This window comes from Mirounga angustirostris, unplaced genomic scaffold (assembly GCF_029215605.1).
Source record: "Mirounga angustirostris isolate CCGP_5_RB_7025 unplaced genomic scaffold, mMirAng1.0.hap1 SCAF_15, whole genome shotgun sequence".
Lineage (NCBI taxonomy): Eukaryota > Metazoa > Chordata > Mammalia > Carnivora > Phocidae > Mirounga > Mirounga angustirostris.
The window spans coordinates 71,665,693-71,689,439 of NW_026991723.1; the positions used below are offsets into that span (position 1 = coordinate 71,665,693).

The 23,747-nt window shown below is 40.5% G+C and overlaps 1 protein-coding gene across 6 annotated transcripts in view; it reads right to left on the reverse strand.

Moving 5' to 3' along the window:
- The window catches only part of SVEP1 (sushi, von Willebrand factor type A, EGF and pentraxin domain containing 1), a 192,873-nt gene that overhangs the window by 147,682 nt on the left and 21,444 nt on the right, over nt 1-23,747 (reverse strand). For 5 of the 6 annotated variants that reach the window (XM_045882897.3, XM_045882896.3, XM_045882895.3 and 2 more), the window contains exons 2-3: nt 17,754-18,009; nt 14,600-14,776 (exon numbers count right to left, since the gene is read on the reverse strand). In XM_045882897.3, coding sequence (XP_045738853.2) covers nt 14,600-14,776; nt 17,754-18,009 — 433 coding nt within the window. Of the gene's footprint in view, nt 1-14,599; nt 14,777-17,753; nt 18,010-23,747 lie in introns of those variants that run through there. The other variant, XM_045882898.3, reaches the window with a different exon arrangement.

Genomic DNA, 23,747 nt, shown 5'->3' on the forward strand with positions numbered 1-23,747 from the left:
ATATGCTGTGTTCTAGTATCTGAACACGCAGTGTGCTTTATTTACTCATTCATTCTTCACTCAAAATTTATTAATGCTTACTCCAAGTCCCTGTGCCATGTCACAGAGGCTATTAAAAAAGAAAGAGACATGAACGTAATCCTGCCCTAAAGGGATTCATAGAATATTAAAGAAGAAAAACCTACCCCAAATGATCATACTATACGGTGTTTTAACAGAAAGAAGGTATTTAAGAAAACCAAAAACTCTAGCTCTAACTCATTGCTACAGCAATGAATCTATGGAAGAAGGGATAAAAGGGAAAGTTTCATAAGAAAAGTGAATTTGTTGTGAATCCTGAAGTACTGGTAAGACATGGACAGACAAGATGTGGAAGATTCTAGGTAAAGGGGACAAGGCACGGAACCATGAAAGGCACTGAAGTGTCTGAGGGGCCACAAGCGGTTTGGGGCATCTGGAACATAAGGTGATGCAATGATCATAATTAAGAGATAATCTAACCCTAGTAGAATCGTATGGCTTTTATATTTCCTCTAAAACTTTACAAAGAGATAGAGTAATGCTTTTTTAATCTTATGCTAAAGCATTAACTCAGTTTGTCAATACAGAACACAGCTTATCAACCTCAGCACTATTGGCATTTGGAACTTGTTGATGACTGTTTAGTGTACTGTAGGATATTTAGCAGCATCCCCGGCCCTTAGCCACGAGATGACGGTAGCTCCTTCCAGCTGTGACACTCAATATTGTCTCCAGACATTGCCAAATATCCCTTAGGGGGCAAAATCGTTCCCTATTGAGAACCACGTTGGTAGAGTATAATAATTTAAATTAATCAAGCACTTACTATAAGCCAAGCACCCTAGCAAGCTTTCTGCACACATTATCTCATTTAATTTTTATGAGCATCCTGCTATTATTAACCCCATTTTTATAGACTAGAAAACCGAGGTCCACAGAGGTCAAAGAACTTACCCAGAAAAACACAGTAAGAGACAGAACTAGGATTCATGAGTAGAGTTCAGGCCACTAATGGCAATCGATGACTATATATATCTGTATCTTACCACCACCAGCATTTAGCATACTACATGGCACATCATGATTTCCTGAGCCTGATTTTCTGTAGCTTGGGCTATCATTTTCAAATTGCTAACACTGACTATCTCCAAGTCACCTAATATTTAGTAAGCACCAAACCCTGTACAGACCCCACGGGACCAAACATCTGGGATGCTAAGCTACAACTTAGAAGCAACAGTTTACTTTAAATATAACCTGAAAAGAGCAGCAAAATATTTCTGGATCATTTCTTTGATGGATAATGACCGTGCAATGAGGGCTATGGGTGGACTGTAGGCAATATAATGACTCAGAGGCAATACGAATTCTCGGATCCAGGAGAGCTGGGTCTGAATGCTAACTTCTTTACAGTTGAATGACATTAGGGAAACTTCTTAAATTCTTTAACACTGTTTCCTCTTCTGCAAATGAGGAACGTTAAGTAGGCAAAAACTTTGCAAGAGGCGTGTGGTTCTGGCATGAATCATTTCGAGAAACAATTTCCAGAACCTCAACATGGACAGGTACCCTTACATAAGTTGATGTACCAGAGAAAGCGTCTAGAGCACCTTTTCACAACTGCCCTTCATTCACTTTTCAAAAGAAATGTGTACTTTTCATCCCTTCTAAATCTTACTAGGATGCATTGTCCCAAGGCAACAAAGCTCCCACACGATTCAAAATCTTGATACCTGGAGACCTTCCCTTAATTAAGGTACAGTAAGCAAGTCCTCCAAGAAACGTTCCTTGTTTTACACATATTTCAATTAAATATCATCCAGTATTTCCCGACATTGGAAATGGAGTATTTTGGCTCATTTCTGGGATGTTCTGAATTCAGAAACATTGTATGCTGGGCAAGTGGGAGTAAAGGCATTGTTCATTTACCACCTTTTCTTTTCAACTTCCTGACTAGTGTCAAAGAATATGTCACTTCTTCAGAAAGTCTGATGAGGGCAAAGCAAGGGAGACAATATCCACGGGAAATACTAAAGGTGGCAGCGACTTATTCTATCCAGCTGAGAAACTCAGAGCAGGCTCTCTGCCTTCTTTGTCAGCTGTGGAAATCTAAAGTAATATGCTGGCCACCGGAAGGTGCATTAGCTTATTTAGCCTTTTTCTCTCAGAAAATAAGTCTGATTTGGAGAATAGATTTAACTGTGTGAAATATTCTCACAAATAGGTTATATATAGATATTTGTCCATAGATTAAATAAGCTAAATCTATGGCTCCAAGATTTTGGTAAGAATATATTAATGCACATTCTAAGGTAAAATAATTTTATCAGAAATTACTGGACTGCTAAAGGTTTATTAAAATTTATATTGTTTTGATTTTCCCAGACATGATTAAACAAAGCCCTTCCACGTGAAATAGTAACGGGTAGTCTTTTAACGTGTCCTAGCAAAGAGACTTTGTGAAAAAATGAATGATTATAACGATTGTAATGATTGGGTAATAATTCCTTTTGCAAGTCAAAAGTATTTCAATTCCTCAATTTCAATAAAATTGGAAAAGGACCTAAGGGAACAGTCAGCTAATAGATCATCTGCGATATTTTTTTTGATGATAGATAACTCATGTTATTTTTGGCACATAACTCAGGAGGAACTCCAAGAACTGAGTGACATCAATATAACACAACTCTTTCAAGCCCAATCTACATATTTGTATGAAGAAGGTTTTCAGCACTAAAACCTACAAAAATGAAAAATAGAAATGAAACTGATGTTGTATGCTCTATTATTCTAATAATAGAAGTCCATGGACACATGAATTAATCACGATCCATCTCATGAAGACATGAATCTCCAATAGCATCTTATTTCTACAGGTAATAAGTATCGAAAGGAATAATATCTTTGACAAATTTTATACAAATAACACTTAAAATAATAACTCAATTGAACAGCAATTTTGGTCACAGAAAATCTAAAGATTTCAATGTATATCCACAATTTTTGTGGCAAAGAAGCAGAATTCTGCGATCAATAAAAGGCTTTAGAACATAAAATTACACTGCATTTGAATTAGGTGGTGCAAGTAGAATGGAAAACAAGAAACCAAGCAAAGGTTCTGCATTGAAATCAGCTGCTTCACAAAGGGATACTACTAGAAAGAATCAAATTTGTTATAGTATTTAGATTTCAATGGGTACATTTAAAAGTGATACAATAGTTTTATTTTAAAAGTCAATACAGGGGCGCCTGGGTGGCTCAGTCGGTTAAGTGTCTGCCTTTGGCTCAGGTCGTGATCCCAGGGTCCTGGGATCGAGTCCCGCATTGGGCTCTTTGCTCAGTGGGGAGTATGCTTCTCCCTCTCCCTCTGCCTGCCACTCCCCCCGCTTGTGCTCTCTCTCTCTCTGTCAAATAAATAAAATCTTTTTAAAAAATAAAATAAAAGTCAATACAGTATTATGGAAATACCATCTTTTAAAATCCTGCTGAAAATTTTCCAATGGCTACTTTTGACAAGGGGTATATGGGTTTTCAACTTTTTAGGGGTTACGTGAGCAAAATATTTAAAGACTACTAATTAGTAAATGTTAAACGTTTTCCTTTGCATCCTTTTCATTGTTACTGGAGTTACGGGCCCAGGGAATAGAAGGAAAAAAGGTAAGGTTTTATAATGATATCATAGCAGGAATTGGTTAAAATCCTTATTTTGACAATTTTAGAATGCTGGATATATTTTTATGAGTATTTCTAAAGAACGCAAAACACTGACTTTGGGAGGTTCTGGTTTAAAATGGCAGTATAAGAGGATCCTGCGCTCACCTTGTCCCAAGGACACATTGACTCTGCAGCTACATATGGAACAACTTCCTCTGAAAAAAATCTAAAAACTGAGCAACCCCTATGTGTCAGGCCCACATCAAGGGACACAATCTCACCATAAACCCCATCCCTGCCCAGGGTGACCCACCACTGCGAGGAAACTCAAAGCCCAGAGATCCTCCATGAGGAGTGAAGGGTTTGAACCCCACTTTGGGCACCTGAACTCCTAAGACCTGCACCTGATTGATGAGCCCCAGAAACAGCTAGCTTTGAAAACCAAGCAGGCTCAAGGCTCACGTCCACAAGCTGCATTGGACTGTAACCAACAGAGAAGCAGCTCTCACGGGGCTCCTGCCGCTCGCCTGCCCCCACTCAGCGCGAGCAGCCCATCCGACGGCGCCCAGACTTCACGTGATGAGGCTCGTTTGCTAACCTTAAAGGGCCAGGCTGAGGGGCAGGCATTTCACGGAGCTCACAGTTAGAAGCCTGCTGGCTGGCCGGCACCATCTTCACACTTGCTCCAGTCAGTGGGCACCATCTTGTTTGTTTATTTGTTTTAAACACTAGACTTTTTTTCCTTTTTCCCAGCAGGCACCATCTGGCCGCAGTCCCTCTGCCACACTCTACAGTGACAGTATGTCCCATCTGGCGCCCTGGCTTTGCAGCTTCGGCTCCGAGGCTGCCCCTTGATCCCCTGGCTCTGGTGGCCCGGGGCTTGTGCTCCTGGGTCCCACAGATGGTACCACTGGGACAGACAGTCTTTGGTAGGCTACCACCCCCAGGGCACCGCACAGACAGCAGACTGAAAGACACCCTCTATCCTTTCCAAGAGGCCTGCTGCTTGTCCTGGAGCTTGGCCTGCAGGCATAGGTCTCAGGTTTGGCACACCGAGGCCTACTGCTCTGAGGGAATGGAGGCTGGTAGATGCTACCTCAGCCAGTATCTCCCCCAAAAGAGCGTATACACTCCACTGGAGCCTGCATTTTTACAACTGCCACCGAGGGGACACTTCTGGATCGCCTGGCTCTGGTGGCCGGCAGGACTTCTGAGAGCATTCCCACAAGACTATCTATATTTGCATCCTTTAAAAGCTGCTGCCTGAGGGTCTGGCTTCTAATCAACCTGCAGTCAGATGCTAACTGAGCTCCTCCCCTTTGGGACACTGTCAGATCCTGGCGCACCCTCAACAACTGGGAGCCACTAACAATAAAAATGGCTGCTTGGACAATCACAAAGTTTTGAGACAACCAGAGTTAAGGTTCATCTCCTACATGAGGTCATTCCCTCAAGACAGAGGTGGCTGTTTTATCTAATGCATAGAAACCAACACAGACAGTCAAGCAAAATGGAGAAACAGAGGAATATGTTTCAAACAAAAGAACAATATAAGACCTCAGGAAAAAAAACCTTAATGAAATTTACCTGATACAAGGTCAAAGTAATGGGTCATAAAGATGCGCACTGAGCCCAGGAGAAGAATGGATGAGCACAGTGAGAACTTCAACAGAGAGACAGAAAATATAAGAAAGTACCAAAGAGAGGAGCGCTCGGGTGGCTCAATCGGTTAAGTGGCTGACTCTTGATTTAGGCTCAGGTTATGGGTTTGAGCCCCGAGTTGGGCTCCATGTTGGGTGTGGAGCCTGCTTAGGATTCTCTCTCTCCCCTGCCCCACCCCGACATACACACGCTCTCTCTCTTTCTCTTTAAGAAAAAAAAAAGAAAGAAAAGAAAAGAAGGTACCAAACAGAAATCACAGAGCTGAAGAATACAATAACTGAAAATAAAATTTACTGACTTTGGAGTTTGGTGATGTTTCACACCTGTGGTTAAATGCATCTAATTCTATGCATTTCCCTGTTATAACATCATGATAGACTGGAAAATGCACCACCAGGACTGAATACCTACCTTAATCAGTGGAAAACTGAACAAACTAGCCTACTCTAGGCAGCTGCTAACCATCCCTCTGCTTAAGCTGATGGTAACCAGTGTCAATACTAATAATATTCCCTTATAAAAAGCAAATAGGAATACATTGTACAGATTCCTTACACCTTACAAATCCATTATTGGGCACCGCTGGGGATGTTTTTGGGGAAAAAAAGTCAGCTAAGCTCTGCTCAGAGAACAAGATTGCCAAATGTTTTGGTTTCCATTCAAGAATTTCTAGAGCTCTCTGTCCTCTCTCTTTCCAAAGAAATGACATAATATTTAGACAGGAAAATGTCTGTGTACAGCATGGGGGTGGGGACTCATGTGCATATATTTACATGCATAAGATACTTGCACACAAATATTTTAGTGTTTCTATTTCTACAGTGTATCCTCCTTTTATGAAAAATAATATAACTGGGGCTTCTGCTCATTATCCAGCCCTCAGCCTTGGCCCTCATCCAGCTATAATTTTCAATCTACAAGTCGTTCCAAATTCAATGAAATGGAGTCAATGTCTGCAAAGAAGCAGTGTCCTCAAGATGCCTATTGTCTTCATACTCTGCATCTCTCAAATCCCTTCAGGGGAAAGCTTAGAACATCTGCCATTGCTTGGATTTACAACAAGAGTTCACTGGCTATTCACAACCGATGTGATGATCTAGCTATCTAAAAATGACCACTCCAGGATATCAACCATACACTGAATTTGATTTTTTGTTGACAAGTTTAACCAAATGTAAATATTTTACATTAAAAAAATACATTCTTATAAATTTCTTACCATGTGCCTTTGGGTTAGGGATCCTGTGGTGCCCAAGGCAGACATGAAATCCATGCAATTGACTGAGATTTCAATAATGCGTTCTCACCCATTTAAGATCCTGGTATTAAACTTGACCTCTTACCTACATCCTCTTTCTTGAACATTTACTATACCTCTGAAGGTAGGAAATGGGCACACACGATGAATTTGTCAGTGCCTGTTAGAATCACTAGTCTGGTGAAGTAGGACAAAGACAATAGTTGGGTGCGGTGGGAAGGGAACCAGAAGAAGCAGGAAAAAAGGTCTGAGGAATGAAAGCATGATATTTGGTGGAAACTATAACGAGTTCCAGCTCTTAGCTCAAAGGGTAAATACGGGCCAACTCAGGCAAAGCCTTTATGCCATGCTAAGAAGCTTGAAGTTTATTCTATGAATGAGTCATAATTAAAAAACATTAAGCAGATCTGTATCTTATATAACTCATTTTCTTCTTTTCCTTCCTAGTATTTGGTTAAAACATATGAAGCTGCTATTTTATGGGTAGAAATGATCAAATATTGATGACCTCATAAGGGTCAAACTAATAATTAACAAAATTTGAAATTGTATTTGTAATTGTGTGCTCATTTGTTAAATGTCTATCTCTATGGCCAGACTGTAGGCTCTGGAGCCAGACAACTTGGGTTTACCTCTCAGCTCTATTAGTTATGTGACTCAGGACAAGTTACTCAACCTCTCAGACTTTAAGTTTCCTTGTCTCTAAAATGAAACAACACTCCAGAGAGTTATTATAAACATTAAGTGAGTTAATATATAGCAATGCTTGGGAAGGGCCTGGAATATCATAAGTGCTCTTTAAATATTAATTAATTATTATCAGTTATTATTGCTGTCATCCTCATCATCATCCGTATCACTGTCCAAATGCCAGTGTTAAGGAAGCAGAATGAAGAAAGGAATGCCAGAGCTAGAAATGGAAGCAACACCTTCTTTTCATTAGACTCCACAGTTTTGCAATATAGTTCCCTTGGCTAAAGTTCAATTACTAATCCTAGAGGAATATCTTCTCAACTCTTTAAACAAGGACATGCACGTACCTGGGTGCTTGGGTGGCTCAGTCAGTTGGGCCTCTGCCTTTGGTTCAGGTCATGATCTCGGGGTCCTGGGATGGAGCCCCGAGCCCTGAGTTGGGCTCCCTGCCCAGTGCGGAGTCTGCTTCTCCCTCTGCCCCTCCCCCGACTTGTACTCCTCTTTTTCTCACTCTCTCAAATAAATAAATAAAATCTTTTTTAAAAATTCCATACCTGAATTTCTGAATCATACAAAATCTTTACATAAATGAAATTGAGTTATGTAGGTTTTTAAAAAAACAAGAAATCATAGGCCTTTTATAAAGCATTGATTTACAACAACAACAAAAAAGGATCGATATGCAAATATTCCTGGCCTTTCTCCATTTGTGGTTCCCCAGAGGATGATGCAGACTCGAGAGGAAAGAGTAAGAAGGATAAGGAGTTTGAGTTAGGACTTGGAAAGCCCATGTGTGCTTAAGTATGAGTGAGTGAGTGAGTGAGTGTGTGTGTGTGTGGGGGGGGGGTTGTAGGGAGGAATTTGAAGAGATAAGTACAGAAGAGTTATGGTTTCTAAGGGAAAGGATGATGAGAAAAGTGAGATTTTAAGAATTGCTGTGGTCTATATATCCCTGTTTTGGAGTTGGAGAAAATCAAGAAAAGGACTTGTACTATTTTGAAATTTATTTTGATTGCTGGACTGGATTTCTTTTATTGCAATACCTCCCTGAGACTGGACTATCTGGGGGATGGATCTGTAAGTATTACAACTATGTTTCAAATTCTCTTTCCTTAGCAGATTTTTTAACATTAGTTGAACTTCTGTTGAATATGGTTTCTATGGTCAGCACTATTATACAAATGAATGAGACGTACATGAAGAAAGCATCTACCTTGGATTATCTATTTATTATATGGTCTTCACTTCTTTTTTTTTTTTTTAAAGATTTTATTTATTTATCTGAGAGAGAGAATGGGAGACAGAGACCATGAGAGGGGGAGGATCAGAGGGAGAAGCAGACTCCCCGCTGAGCAGGGAGCCCGACATGGGACTCGATCCCAGGACTCCAGGATCATGACCTGAGCCGAAGGCAGTCGCTTAACCAACTGAGCCACCCAGGCGCCCCTGGTCTTCACTTCTGTAAAACCTATTAGCACACACTCTCCAAGACCACCAGCTAAAAGCATGTGATTACTTTGAAATGAACTCAAGTTTTGAGCCAAGGGAAATCAAAAACCAGTTCAAGCATATTAAGAAATGTCTCATAAAATTGACCTCTTTTGACAAAGTATTACTTGTTAGTAACTTCTAGTGAATGTCTTCAAGCTTGCATTCAAGTTAAAATGTTCAGGATGTGGAACGGATCCACAATGATTAAAATCTTTCTGTGCATCAAGGTCTTGTCCGCAAAGCAGCTGCTTACCGTGACAGTGGTGCTCAGGCCACTTCAAGCAGAGCCACTGAACAGTGCTTAGCAAAGTCATTGTTTGAGAATCCAGGCACCCCAGATTGCCAATCACCCAGAACAAGGAGGGAAAAAGAGAAGAGCACAGTGATAACCACAGTCATCATCTTTCTTTGAAGTCTCACAGCTCCAGTGGAGACAATCTAGAATAAAGGAAGGACCGTACAGAGTTGGGAGACCTGGATTCTGCTTCAGCTCTGCCACTTACTTCCCATGGGATCATGGGATGGAGTTTCCTCATCTCCCAAGTGAGCAAAGCCCTCACAGCTAGATCTAGCATTCTTGTCTATGAAATTAACAAATATAATTTAGCTCAGGATATTTTTTCCCTAATCAAAGCAAACAAACTCTACTTTCTTCAACACCCAGTGGCGCATTATCCCACTGCCTTCTCTCAGTCAGTGTTCTTGATTTTCATTGGAGACTCATCAGGTCAAAATTTATTCCAGGGGTGCGTGGGTGGCTCAGTCGGTTAAGCATCCAACTCTTGATTTCGGCTCAGGTCATGATCTCAGTGTCATGGGATGGAGCCCCGCATCGGGTTCTGCGTGGAGTGTGGAGCGTGGTTGGGATTCTCTTCCCCCTCTCTTTGCCTCCCACCCCGCACTCACGCATATTCTCTCTCTCTCTCAAAAACAAAACAAAACAAAACAAACTGTATTCCAACTTTAGTAGGTGCAAGCCTTCTTGATGGTATTCACCTGTGTGTATAGATCTTCAGTATCCTCCCATGGCAAAGTTTTATAAAATATATGGTGTCATTTATCTTCAAGTATCTCATATGTGAGGTAACTACTTTAATATTCATTCATTAAATTTCTCATAATAATATTTATATTATCTAACAATAATGATTAATAATAAAAGTACCACTAATTAAGAATTGGTGTGCCAGATACTATCCTAAGCGGTCTATGTATATTCTCTCAACCTAAATATATATACATATATAAAATATATATATGTATACACATCTATCTATACACATATCTATGTATTTCTATATACAAAGATACAGATGTGTGTACATATATAAATCTGTATCTATGTATATCTATCTATATACACCATTATTAAGCACATTTCACAGAAGAAACTGAGACTCAGAAGAAATTAACTGTCCAAAGCCACATTGTTTATAATTGGCAGAGGTTGAATTTGAGCCAGATCTTCCTGTGTTTTTAAACACTCGGAGCTCACAATATCGCTCAGCATCAGGGAAATCCAAATCAAAACCTCAATGAGATACCACCTCACACCAGTCAGAATGGCTAAAATTAACAAGTCAGGAAATGACAGATGTTGGCGGGGATGCGGAGAAAGGGGAACCCTCCTACACTGTTGGTGGGAATGCAAGCTGGTGCAGCCACTCTGGAAAACAGTATGGAGGTTCCATACTGTTGAAAATAGAGCTACCATTTGATCCAGCAATTGCACTACTGGGTATTTACCCCAAAGATACAAAAGTAGGAATCCGAAAGGGTACGTGCACCCCGATGTTTATAGCAGCAATGTCCCCAATAGCCAAACTGGGGAAAGAGCCAAGATGTCCATCGACAGATGAACGGATAAAGAAGATGTGGTATATATATACAATGGAATATTATGCGGCCATCAAAAGGAATGAGATCTTGCCATTTGCAATGACGTGGATGGAACTGGAGGGTATTATGCTGAGCGAAATAAGTCAAACAGAGAAAGACATGTATCATATGATCTCACTGATATGAGGAATTCTTAATCGCAGGAAACAAACTGAGGGTTGCTGGAGTGGGGGGTGGGGTGGGAGGGATGGGGTGACGGGGTGATAGACACTGGGGAGGGTATGTGCTCTGGTAAGCGCTGTGAATTGTGCAAGACTGTTGACTCTCAGATCTGTACCTCTGAAACAAATAATGCAATATATGTTAAGGAAAAAAAAAAAGAGAAGGTACCAGGAGGGGAAGAATGAAGGGGGGGAAATCGGAGGGGTAGACGAACCATGAGAGACGATGGACTCTGAAAAACAAACAGGGTTCTGGAGGGGAGGTAGGTAGGAGGATGGGTTAGCCTGGTGGTGGGTATTGAGGAGGGCACGTTCTGCATGGAGCACTGGGTGTTATGCACAAACAATGAATCATGGAACACTACATCTAAAACTAATGATGTCATGTATGGGGATTAACATAAGAATAAAAAAAAAAACCACTCGAAGCACAGTTCAGTGTCTATGGTATCTGAAAAGCAACATATATAAGAAGCTATTTTCAAAAATACACAATAAGCAGTGCGATATCTTGGAAACAACATGGAACTTAGAGAAAAGTGTCCTGGGTCCCTTTTGGGGGTCCTGCTGACGGCTACACAGGCTATCTTAAGCAAAATATAAATCTTTCCCAAGACCTCAATTTCCTCCTGTAGAGTGAGGGATTTCATGTAGATAATCTCTAAAGTTTCCCCTGGCTCTACAGAGGAATGATTTGGTTCTGAAAGGCACTGTTTCTACACTCAGGAAAAATACTCAGAATTCCAACTCTTCGGAGCAAAAGGTAACATCCTCTCCCGGAGTAAGAAAACACCTATCATCATGGGGCACATGGGTGGCTCAGATGGTTGAGCGTCTGCCTTCGGCTCGGGTCGTGATCCCAGGGTCCTGGGATCGAGCCCCATATCAGGCTCCTGGCTCAGCGGGGAGCCTGCTTCTCCCTCTCCCTCTCCCCCTGCTCATGCTATCTCTATCTCTGTGTCTCAAATGAATAAATAAAATCTTAAAAAAAAAAAAAAGGAGAGGAAACAGCTATCATCAAGATACCTTCAGATCTTAGTTAGAGGGACAATCTTAGTAGAACCTTCCCTACAGTTCCTTCCTTATAGCACCAGCCTTTTTACTTAATAGCACACACCACAGTTTGCAATTACAGACTGACTTGTGTGCGTCGACTCTAGGTTCCCAGCAGCTGAGGACCATGTCTGTCCACTCACTGTCAAATCCCTGCCTGGTGCCTAGCACAGGACTTGGCCCGAAAAACACGCTCAATAACATCTGTCCATTGAATAGATTTTTTTTTTAAAGATTTTATTTATTTATTTGAGACAGAGAGAATGAGAGAGAGAGAGAGCACATGAGAGGGGGGAGGGTCGGAGGGAGAAGCAGGCTCCCTGCTGAGCAGGGAGCCCGATGCGGGACTCGATCCCAGGACCCTGGGATCACGACCTGAGCCGAAGGCAGACGCTTAACCAACTGAGCCACCCAGGCGCCCCAATTGAATAGATTTTAAAAGGGGCTCATGACTTCCAGGTTTTCAGTACTGGATGATGTAGAGCTAATATTTCTTTTTGCCTTTCCTAAAGAGTCTGGTAATGAGTCTTCCATGCCATAGGAAAGATGTAACTAATTTCTCTTCTCTTAGTTCCTAGTGTGTAGGAGAAGCCAGTGATGGGTGCGGTCTACAAATATACAGATCACAGCATATACCTTGGGATTCCAGTACTCCTTTTCCTAACCCCATAGCCACAAATACTAAAGGTGACAATATGAACATTTGTATCAATACAACTAGATCTCATTTAAATCTTGCATGAAAGGAAGTAGTAAGCTGAGGCTTACTAATTTAGGAGAAGGGATGGATAAATTAATCCTTTTGTGCTCAGTGTGCTTGGCAAGAACCAGCCGCAAAAGTACTCCTGTCCCCTCTGTGAGGCTCTAGTGAGAAGCCCACCCAACCTCACACGTATTACAGGTTGCTGGGCCTTTCAGCCTGGAACGTACAACCAGGAGCAGCCACAGCTACTGGGGGAACCAGGGGTAGTGGGTTTGTGAACTGCCCCCTGTCTCATCCTGCCACTTATCCCTTGGGATGCAAGATTATAGGGCCGTGGAGCAGTGGGGGCTGCAGGCCAGCATGGCTGAGGCTCTTGGGCAGCCATTCGGCAGTGGCTTGTTGGCAGGGAACGGTTCAGTCTACGACCACACGGAAAGCAGACATGCTGACTACAGCGCGGAGCAAAGAAAATGAGAGCTTCTGCCTGTGTCTGGTGGGCTAGGATGGGAGGAGGGGAAAGGAGGGGGTGTTGGGGAGAGTGCCAAGCTGGGCTGTGGATGAAAGTGTGGGAAGATTCCAGGGGAGGCATTTTGCCAACTCAGAGGCAGTTGGGCTGATTTCTTTCCCCTTTCTTCTGCTTAAATGAGAATTCCTGCTGGGTGGGGTAGGAGCAGAGCCAAGAAAGGAGTGATTTGCTGGGTGAGTGTGGACGCTTGGACCTAGGAAGTATGTGTCTGCCCACTGGGACCAGGGCCAGGGGAGGAAGGAGAAATTAAAGGAGGGGAACTGAGGGGCAATGGGAATAAAGGAGAATAAAAGAAGAACACAAAAGGAAATGTCCTAGGAGGAGAAGGAGAAAAAAGGAAAGAGAGACAGCAGGTCACGTAGACAGGGGAGAGACACCTTTCTGTGCTGTCGAGCAGGCCTACCTACCTTCCGAATGTCAGAATAAAATAATGTTCACATGAAACAAGCAGCGAAAGACCACATGGTATCATATACAGTAAACCTACTGCTCCTAAATTTTCCTGGTGGCTGTTAATTTCCATGGGAATACATTCTTCCCAAATAGCAAATGTTGTCTTTTAGGTAAAAAAGAACAAAGTGTTATCACAGAAAGCCACATGCTACTTCTAGAACTTAGGAGAATATTACTTAGAAGTATTTCCTAAAATATAATGTAGAACACCAGAGTCCTAAATTGCTCTTCTTGGCCTTGCTAATAAAATATTAGAAATATAGAGATCCTCTTGTAAGGAAATCTAGAGCAGGTAAAATGACAAATGTCGATGCAGTGAATTCCACTGTGAAGTGATGTCACTTTTAGAGCTTTCTGATGTCCCTTTGTGGAGACCTGTAAAGAGCTGAAAGATCATCAAGCCAATGTTTACATTTTTTGTGACAACCCCACAAATTCTGGCCTGAGGACCAGAGTCCCACTAGCTTCGATCACCTACAGAGACTAAGGCATATTTTGGCTTAAGTGCCTATAAGACAGATCTGGTTATTGACTGATTACAAACAGAAGACCCCCAAATCTTCCTTTCCCAAATCTAGGGACATCAAGGCTTCACAAAGCCCTGCAAACTTCCTTTCTCCCTCTTGGACTTTGGCCACCACCACATGAACAAGCCCAGGCTAGCCTGATACAATCTGAGAGGCCCCATAAAGGCCAACCTCGTGGTCCTAGACAAAGTCGCTGCAGACCAGACTCCAACCAGCAGATCCCCAAACAGGTAAGAAGACCCAGCAAAGGGCAGTGATGCAACCTACCCAAATCATAGCTAATGACAATGTTTGAGTTGGCACAGTTGAGACGAAACAAGCTGCCCAACTGACCCAAAGATTCATGAGCGATATACATACATACGTACATATGTACATACATAAATCAACCAACCAACCAACCAACAAATAAATAAACGTCTTAAGCCACTGAGTTCGGGGACCTTTTTTTTACACAACAGATAACCTGATACAATTACACCCAAACCGGAGACTCACCTGTGCATTCATACTGCAGCCCTTTCCCATAATAGCCCTTTTCACAGACGCACTCAAACTGGCCCGTGTGTGTCCCACATTTGCAGCTTGCCATGCGGTCACAGCACTCTTGGCCAGCCTCACACAGATATGAGCAATGGGACATATCCTCTTGAATAAAACTCCCAGAAGGCAGATCTGTCAATGACACAGGAAAGACGGTAATAAAAAACAAATTAGCAGTTCACTGTTACATTCTCCAGTTGGTAAAATTTAGGTGCAAATGGGACAAAATAGCTTTTCATATCCGTCCAATTCCCAACTGCACACCCCTCCCACCCAAATATGCATGTGTGTTCTGTGCACTACCACAGGCTGGGAATTTGTTTCAGCCAGTGAAGTTATTTCAGTCTGGGACCTCATCATAAGCTCTCGAGGCCATGCAGGGTCAGGCAGAAATTAAGCACTTCAGCGAGGAATCGCCAGATGCAGCAGGAAATAACGTAGTCGGTTCCCCAGGTCACTCCCCTGGCTTCCACACCAGCAGAGTTCCACTGCCGCAATATGAGGTCGGGCAGCAGTAACTAGATTTCCAAAACCCTTTTTCAAAAAGGTAAATAAAATTACAGTCTTGACTGCTGCATAAGGGTTTGGATTATGAGCTACTGGCTTAAGAATAGATACCATCACTTCTACAGTTACTGGATAAAAACTTAACAGTACCACACAAGTTTAATAATAGGACCAGAAGATTGCTTATTTCTCTGTGTTAAGTAACTTCTCATGTTTTATGTGAATGGAGATCATACTGATTACTTGAGCCATGTTCTGAAGTGAGGCATGCTGGGAATTCAATAACACAAGCAGGGTCGTTCAGAAAGTGACTTAACAGGGCAGGGTACGGTTGAAGGCGACCGATCCAGAATGGATGGCCTAGAATCAGGCAAATGATAAGTTCCATTTACTTTGCTGAAGAAGTTCAAAAGTTTTAGCCCAAATCCCTGGGCGGGTGCTGGGCCCAGATAGAGTGATGGGCCCCTCGTAGGAACTCAAATGTGTGAGTTCCAGTAAGACACATGCACTGCAATTGAATACCTGGAAAGAAGATTGCTGATGGCCTCATTTATGGAACATCTGTGTCTATGCATTAACACTCTGAACAATACACAGGGGGCAAAGTAAAGAGAAGATTCCAGCCACAAGGGAAAGAGACCATTTCAATCAGGTACCCTATTAAAGCTCCATCTAAGGGACTGTGGTGTGGGTAAAAGGTCTACAACATGCACACTTAGCTCTGAGGCACGGGGCCATGGGATTATTTGGCTGTAGAGCAATTTAGAAGCAAGAAAGATCTAGCTACCAAGACTGGTACACTGGCATTCAGGTCTGAGAGAGAGGTAAGTATACATGTTACATATGGGGAAAGTTATTATTCTGTAACCAAGGTCTATGGAGTATGGCCAGAAACATGGATGATCTTGAGACCAAAAGTGGATCCATCCAAATTGAAAGTAGCTTCAGAGGACTTAAAGGCAGGGAAAATGAGGCTCATTTCCTTTGACTTGATCATGCTTTTGCAATAGGAACAGGATCTTTCCTTACCAAATCTGGAAACTCGATCACAGAATTATGCATTCTAGATATTTGCTTATTGTAATAAAAGTGATGCCTTCCAAAACTCTGTTGCAATACTGTAACCAAAAGAACGCTCTGTCCCAACTCAGCTTCTGGGTCAACTTGGCATTAGGGTTCTAGAAGGCCCCAATCCTACAAGCAGAGGGATGGTAGGACTGGAAATTAGTCCTGTACAACACAGCAGGTAACACCCATGATTTCAGAATCCCAGCTAGTAACAGCCACCCTGCCTTTCCACTCAACATACCACTTTTCCCTGAGAAAAGGAGAAATAAAGGAAGCCCCACAGTTACTGAATTTCTGCCATGTGATAATATTACACTTGGTAATATTGAAATATTTTATTTAATCCTCTTGACAAAACCAAATGGTATGCATTATAATATCTCCATTTTAAAAGTAGAGGCAGTGAGGCTTGTAGATGTTAGATAAATTGCTTACGGTAAGAACAGTAGTGGACGGTTAATGAGGGCTGCGGATAATAAGCCTTCAGTAACTTTTCTAATCACTTTATATGTATTAACCCATTTAAGCCTTGTGACAATCCTATAGAGTAGGTACTATTCTCATTTCCTATTCTATGAACAAGAAACTTAAGGAGTGCAAAAGCTAAATAATTTGCCAAAAGCCACTCAGCAAGTAGGTGACTAAGATTTTTTGCTGTATCCATAGCTAGTCTGAGATCCTGCTCTTAAACGCTTCTCTTGGAACTATGATAGGGCTGATCTGCCTCTTATGAATATCACTAATTGCTTGAAACCTCACGTGGCCATGATTTGCCCATCAACCTGAATCTTGATGGGTACCTGCAAGGATCAAGCCTAACTTGCCGCATGGTTTAGGTCCGAGGCTGGATCTCCTGTCATTTCCTCCCAATCTATACTTTCCCTGGTAGATTACCAAGACACATGCCCATATTATGCCTGGAAGTTCGTCTAACTGAAATCATACAACTAAACATCCTTATAAATGGTGTACAATGAACTCTAATGAATGGGTTTACTGACTTCATTTCTTGTTGGGGTAATGCTCTTCAACTTATGTGTAAGCACACGTGTCTTCAGACTGTCAGGTCAAGAAGTATGCATTAAGTATTTATTGTTCCTATATCTTCATGTGTATTTCTGGAAACATTCTGGTGAGATTCACTATGCATGTCTCTGCATGTTTACTTCATTCTTCCAGATAACTATAAATAGATCTAAGTCAAGGCTTCCTGCTCTGTGTGTGGTCTTAAAACACACCTAAATTCATTCCATTGATTCTAACGGTTCCAGGTGGGAGCATATGGATAATCTAGTGAAAATCCATAGCAGCTGTTAAAAAACAAATAAAGCAAAACAAATACTCTTGTTGCAAGTCAGACTGTCACCTCTATTTATGAAGTTCAACGCATCTCCTAATACACCAAGAACACATGGGCATCATGCTCAGCGAAGATTTCACAGGGTTTGATGTTACCCTCCAATAAGTTTCAAGCAATAGGAGAGCAGGAACCCCCATTTAAATGCATCATGTCATGCCACTGGGTTTCCCTTACCTTCATGCAATGCCCGGCGAGCTAAAGCCTCGAATTCTTCAAAACTGTGGAGCAGGTAGCAGTGCTCCTCCTTTGGGGTGGAAGCCATGTCATTCAGTTCTCGAATGTTCCCTTGCCATATGCCAAACGTGAAGATCTCCACTCCAAAATCTCGCAGAGATGCTGCAACTGGCCTGGGATCTCCCCCATTGGAATATCCGTCAGTAATGAGGAATATAACTTTTGTTGAGTTTTCTCTAGAGTGATGAAGAATTTGCTGTAATGCAATAAAGGAAATTAGTATGGGTTTGTATTGTGTTGGCCTACTATGTGCTTCCCCTCTTATATAAAACAGCATTTGTGAAGATCATTAGCATGTCACGAGAGTGAGAACAAACACTGATCAATGAGAGTAAAACAGAAACAAGCATAGACTAGTGCCTACAAGGGTCTTCTCACAGACCCACAAAAAGCACTTAAAATTTATCGTTATCATCAGTGTCAGCATCCTCATCGCCTTCGTGTACCTTGTTAATGAAGAGCAGCAAATGTTTATGGAATGAATTTTTATTCATATTATCACTTATTTAAGTTATTTTTATGAATTTTCAGGCTCTTGACAAATGAGCCAAATGTGAGTCCTACGTATCTATTTCCAAGTATATCCAGCTAGCTGCCCATGTACCTACTTAGCTGAACCACCTCATGATCATAGATCAAAAGTCTAATCCAAAGAAAATTTAACAGAAAATGTATTTTTCAGAGTTACCAGTGGCCAACCTACTTCCCATGTTTGTTTTTCCACTGCTCCTCCAAAAGTGTAGAATTCATTCGATCCTTCATCTTTTCTGGACCACCCGGCATTAGCACAAGGTCCTATCTTTATGAGAAAATACTGATTTATTCAATCTGACACTCGGGCTTTATTATTTTAGGACAAGTGAGTTGTACTTTATAATGTTATATGCTCTCCCTCCTCTATAGATAGAAGGGAAAAAATGAAACCTTTTTATTAAAGGCATCGACTTATTGCCACTGACGCTTTATAACATCAACCTGCAAAAGCACAAGGAGTCCAGTGGTGAATCTGGTATTGTAATTGAATTTGATGTTATTGCTTTTCCTCAGAAATGGGTAGGAAAGGTAAAGTGCCAGGGTATATTTTCTGGCAAGTTCTTAGAAAGAATTCAATGTCTATTGGCAGTAATTCAAGTACATTCAGAAGGTAGTTAGGAAGAGCGACAAGCATATCCTATGTTTTGTTAAAATTAAAAGATGATTTGATTTTAAAAAAGATAACTGCCTCAATGCATTTAAGGGGCAGACTCAGCTATTAACTCCAGATTCTCTCAGATTATACGATCCATGTCTTCATTAGCATAGAATTCATAGCTACTGATTCTAATTTAATAACTCTTACCAAACTTTATTACTGTTTGTGAGCTAAAGATAAAGCCACTGAACCTGAATTTAAAGACAGTTAAAGGAAACTAAAAATGACTTTGGAAGATACCTGGAAAGCCATCAATTTGAGAAGTGGTCTTCAAACACTTTACTTCCCTCTCTCAAAAACCTACTACTGCTGACATTGGGGAGAGTATGTGCTATGGTGAGCGCTGTGAAGTGTGCAAGACTGTTGAATCACAGACCTGTACCTCTGAAACAAATAATACATTATATGTTAAAAAGAAGAAGAAGAAGAAGATAGCAGGAGGGGAAGAATGAAGGGGGGGATATCGGAGGGGGAGACGAACCATGAGCAACTATGGACTCTGAGAAACAAACTGAGGGTTCTAGAGGGGGCGGGGGGAGGATGGGTTAGCCTGGTGATGGGTATTAAAGAGGGCACGTTCTGCATGGAGCACTGGGTGTTATACGCAAACAATGAATCATGGAACACTACATCAAAAACTAATGATGTAAGGTATGGTGATTAATATAACATAATTAAAAAAATAGAAAAAGAAAAAAAAAACCTACTACTGCTAAGGGCTAAAGAGAATCAGAAACTAGCCTTAAGGAGTGCCTTCTGGCCAATAAAGATCATTCGGAGTATCAATAACAATAATAATTGTTATTATGTTATAATGCATCATACATATTTACATTTTATCATATACATTTACATTTAAATGTGTGTAAACATTTATATTTTCAGTTAGTACACACCCCACGTGAAAAGCCCCATCAATATAAACAATAATTAGAATGGACTGAGATACACACACATACACACACACACACTTTTTTTCATTCAGGACCACCTCTGTGGGGGGGAATCCAATGACCTGTGATGGGAGGCATGAAGTGAGATATTATTTTATTTGTCTTTAAAGTTATACATCAGGCTCTGAAGGGTAACTCCTAGTTCTAGTACTCCAAGATGTGGCAACTTCTGTTTACACTGGCCTTGCTCATTAACACGTGATAAACTCTCTCCTTTTGGGTTGTTCCACTCTGAAATCATAACCTAACCTCCACAGACACTCCCCTAAGCTTTTGCTCATTTTGATTACTCTCTCTTCTACAAGACCGTGGAAGCAAACTGTAAGCAAGACACTAAGAAAGTGAGAATTTGGATAGAAGTAGAAGAGAGAAAAAAAGCAAATGGTCTTTTTTGGCGTGGTATTCTGGACATTGTCTGGCACAGAGCATGCATTCGTAAATATCTATTCAATGAATGAATTAATGAGGGAGTGAGTGGATAAACTCTAGGGATACTCTGAAGACAGTTAGTTGAGTGAGTTGGTCTTGAGGGAGCCATAGGAATGTACAGAATATTTGTGTGCGCACACATACTTTATTTTGTATAGTTTGGTACAAAAAAGATGAGGTTTTCTTCTTGTGCTTTTACTGTCCTTCTGCACAAATACTATTTTAAAATATTAATTTTAGCTCACGTCAGTGATATTTCTTAACATTCAGGTTAGGATTTAGGGATTTTGCGGAGGTTTCTTGCCGTACTACTCATTCCATGCAAAGCATATTAAGCTATGATTCTATTTTTCTTCTCTTCTTGCAGGGAACTGGTAAGTGTTTACAGGAACCATTATATCTGTTGGCAAGACAATATATTAAGCTTAAAATAGTCAGAAGAATAGCAGAACTACTAGTCCAAGCAAAGAATTACACAAGATTTGGGTTTGGAATGCACTTTAAATGCAGAGGAGGAGTGGATGATTTACTGAAAATATTTTGCCCCCTTCCCCCAATCTTCATGCTCCATCATACTTGAATAAAAACATAAATCAATAAAAACATTCTCGTCCCACAGATCTAAGAAGTAAATAGATCTGTGGTAATGTTTGTGGAATGTGGTAGAGGCCTGGCACTTGACTCTCCTTTTAGGGTTCCTGAAATAGTTTACATCATCTCCTATCCTTTGTAAGGCATTGAAGAAATAGACTTTTCTGGTCCAGAATATTGAATGAGGCAAACCCTCTGCTGCCTAAGAAAAACACAACATGGACATCGTACGGCAAAAGGTTATCACCATCTGTATTGTATCAAGCCTCTGATTAGCTTGTATAAATATCTGGCAGGGAAGTAAGCTCCCCTTGTCCAGCAAAAGTCATTAGAATGATAAAAATGCAGGGTTGTGTAACATTGTTCTAACACCCGAGATCCATCACCATTACACAAGACTGCAACCCCACCCCAGCCCCCCAAGTCAGGCCACAAGGGAACTGTTTTGAAAAATGGTCTTGAAAGAAGAAGAGAAGTCACAACAAATCTAACGTGGGGACCATATTTGCCCTGGGGCTCCATTAATTAAAATACATGTAGCTAAAATACCAACTACAGCACAACCCGTGGTTATCCACTGTGGCGCCACATGCCTGAGGATGCTAACTAGAGAAGTTCCTAAGTCATCTTTGAAAGTTGTTTGTTTAAGTTGATACCTATTGTGACTATTATCAGAGCCCCTCTCCTCCAGGGGGCCGGAAATTAGTCAATATTGCCAGTGTTTCAACTTGTTGTCCACATGTATTTTTTTCCCTGTTAGGAAACGTTAAGTACAAACAAGACACCATAAGCTACTTAGAGCACTTCCCTCATCCTTCATATTCTAAGATTTCACCAAGCTGCATCTGTTATTTAGTTAATATTTTCAATTTGAATACTCAAGTATTCTTCATTGAAGCAATGTTTACGGTTCTGTACTTTCTGGGGAAAGAAGTTCTTTGTCTGTTGGTTCATCATTTTTTGGACTTCAAATATTCCATCCTTTTTTTCCTGTTTATCTCATCTTCCTTCTGAGTTTGGTGGGAAATGTCTGAAGCTTTTCTTCCCTACCCCTGTTTATGCTTTATGCACTCTTGAGTCTCTTCCTTTGCACTTCTAATTAAGAATTAATCCTGGCATTGCATTTTTATTTTTCTTGTGACAATATTTCTTTATCTTGCACATTCTCTCTTTATTCCTCTCAGCTTCTCAGCCAGGTTTGCTCTTATGTTGATCTGTTGTTTATCCCCTCATGTCTCATCCTCATTTCACTATTTTATTTACTTAAGGAATGGAACAAATGCTTTCTAGGATTTCGTTCTATTTTTCATAGTGAATTCTTGTATTTATCTCTAGCTTACATTCTATCTTTATTTTATTTGGCAGAAGCTTTTCAAAGAAGCCAGATAGAGGGGCTCTGCTGGATAGAGGGGTTCCATCAGATAGTGCAGGGCAAGATAGATAGAACCTCATCCCAGGAGGAAAAATTAACCAAAGCCAAGAGCAGGCCCATCAGAATACTCTGTAAACCCAAGAACTGCAAAAACAACTTGACAGTTTAGAAGAATACACAACTTAATACAAAGATAGGAAGAAAATAAGCACAAGTCAATGGTGTTTGCCTCACAAGGATTTAGAAAGTCACAGCCTCTATGAGAACAAGAACAGAAAGCCATGGAAAGAGAACAGGCTAAGAGGTGGTGGTGGGTACAGAGGGATTTTATAAGAAATTATGAAAGAAACCCAAAAATCAATGAAAGACTTAGAAATCCACAATTGGTGGTAGTGAGATAAAATGTCAGAAATTCAAACTGATACAGTTTAGTACAAACTTCAGCGTACAAAGCTGCTGACTAAATCTCACATATAGCCATAGAAGTACAATTCCAAATGAACGCTTCCAAACCAAATTCAAATAATATTCAAAGAATCTTTGTCCTTTATTCAATAAGGCTTATTTCTCAAAGGCAAAAATCGGTTAAAATCAGTAAATCTTTTGCTGTCATATAACACAGTAATTGTCCCAATTAAAAGAAAACAATAATCTAGGATGCTAAAAGTGTATTTAATAAAATTAATTTCTGCTATTTTAATTAATAAAAAATTAAGAATAAGACACCTCATTAATATAATAGATTGTCTATCTCAAAGCAACAATGTAAATCATGCTTAACTGTGAAAAACTCACAAATTTCCTAATTAGATGAGAAGCGAATCCGCAATTCTAAATATTTTTCACTAATATTACACTTCTTAAAGTTCCTGCTCCTTAAAAAAAATCAAAATTAGAAAGCAAGGAACAAACTGAAAAATGCATTCATCAAGCTTACCAAGGAAAGTATTGAGGTCTTTATAAAAATATTGTATATATCTTTAAGGAAAAATAGAGAAAAATAACAGAAATATAGGTGAGTGTTTTGACCAAACAAAATAAAGACCCCCCCAAAAATTCTATTTGTCAGAAAATGTGAAAATATTTAATTTCACTAAACCAAAATAATGTAAGTTAAATAACAGTAATACTATTTTTTCACTTCCCAAATAGTCAAAATTCTTTTTAATTAAAATTTTGTAAAATTTTTGAGGAAACATATTTCTATTGGGGATGTCACGTGGACTGGTAATATTTGGAGTACAGTGTGACAAAGTGACAAAAGTCTTAAAAATTTCACACAATTTGAACTAAAATTCTACATCTAAAACTATCTTAAGGAAATAACCATGGGTACACAGAAAAAGAATGATTAAAAGGATGTATATCCCAGAATAATTTGCAATATAAAGAAATGG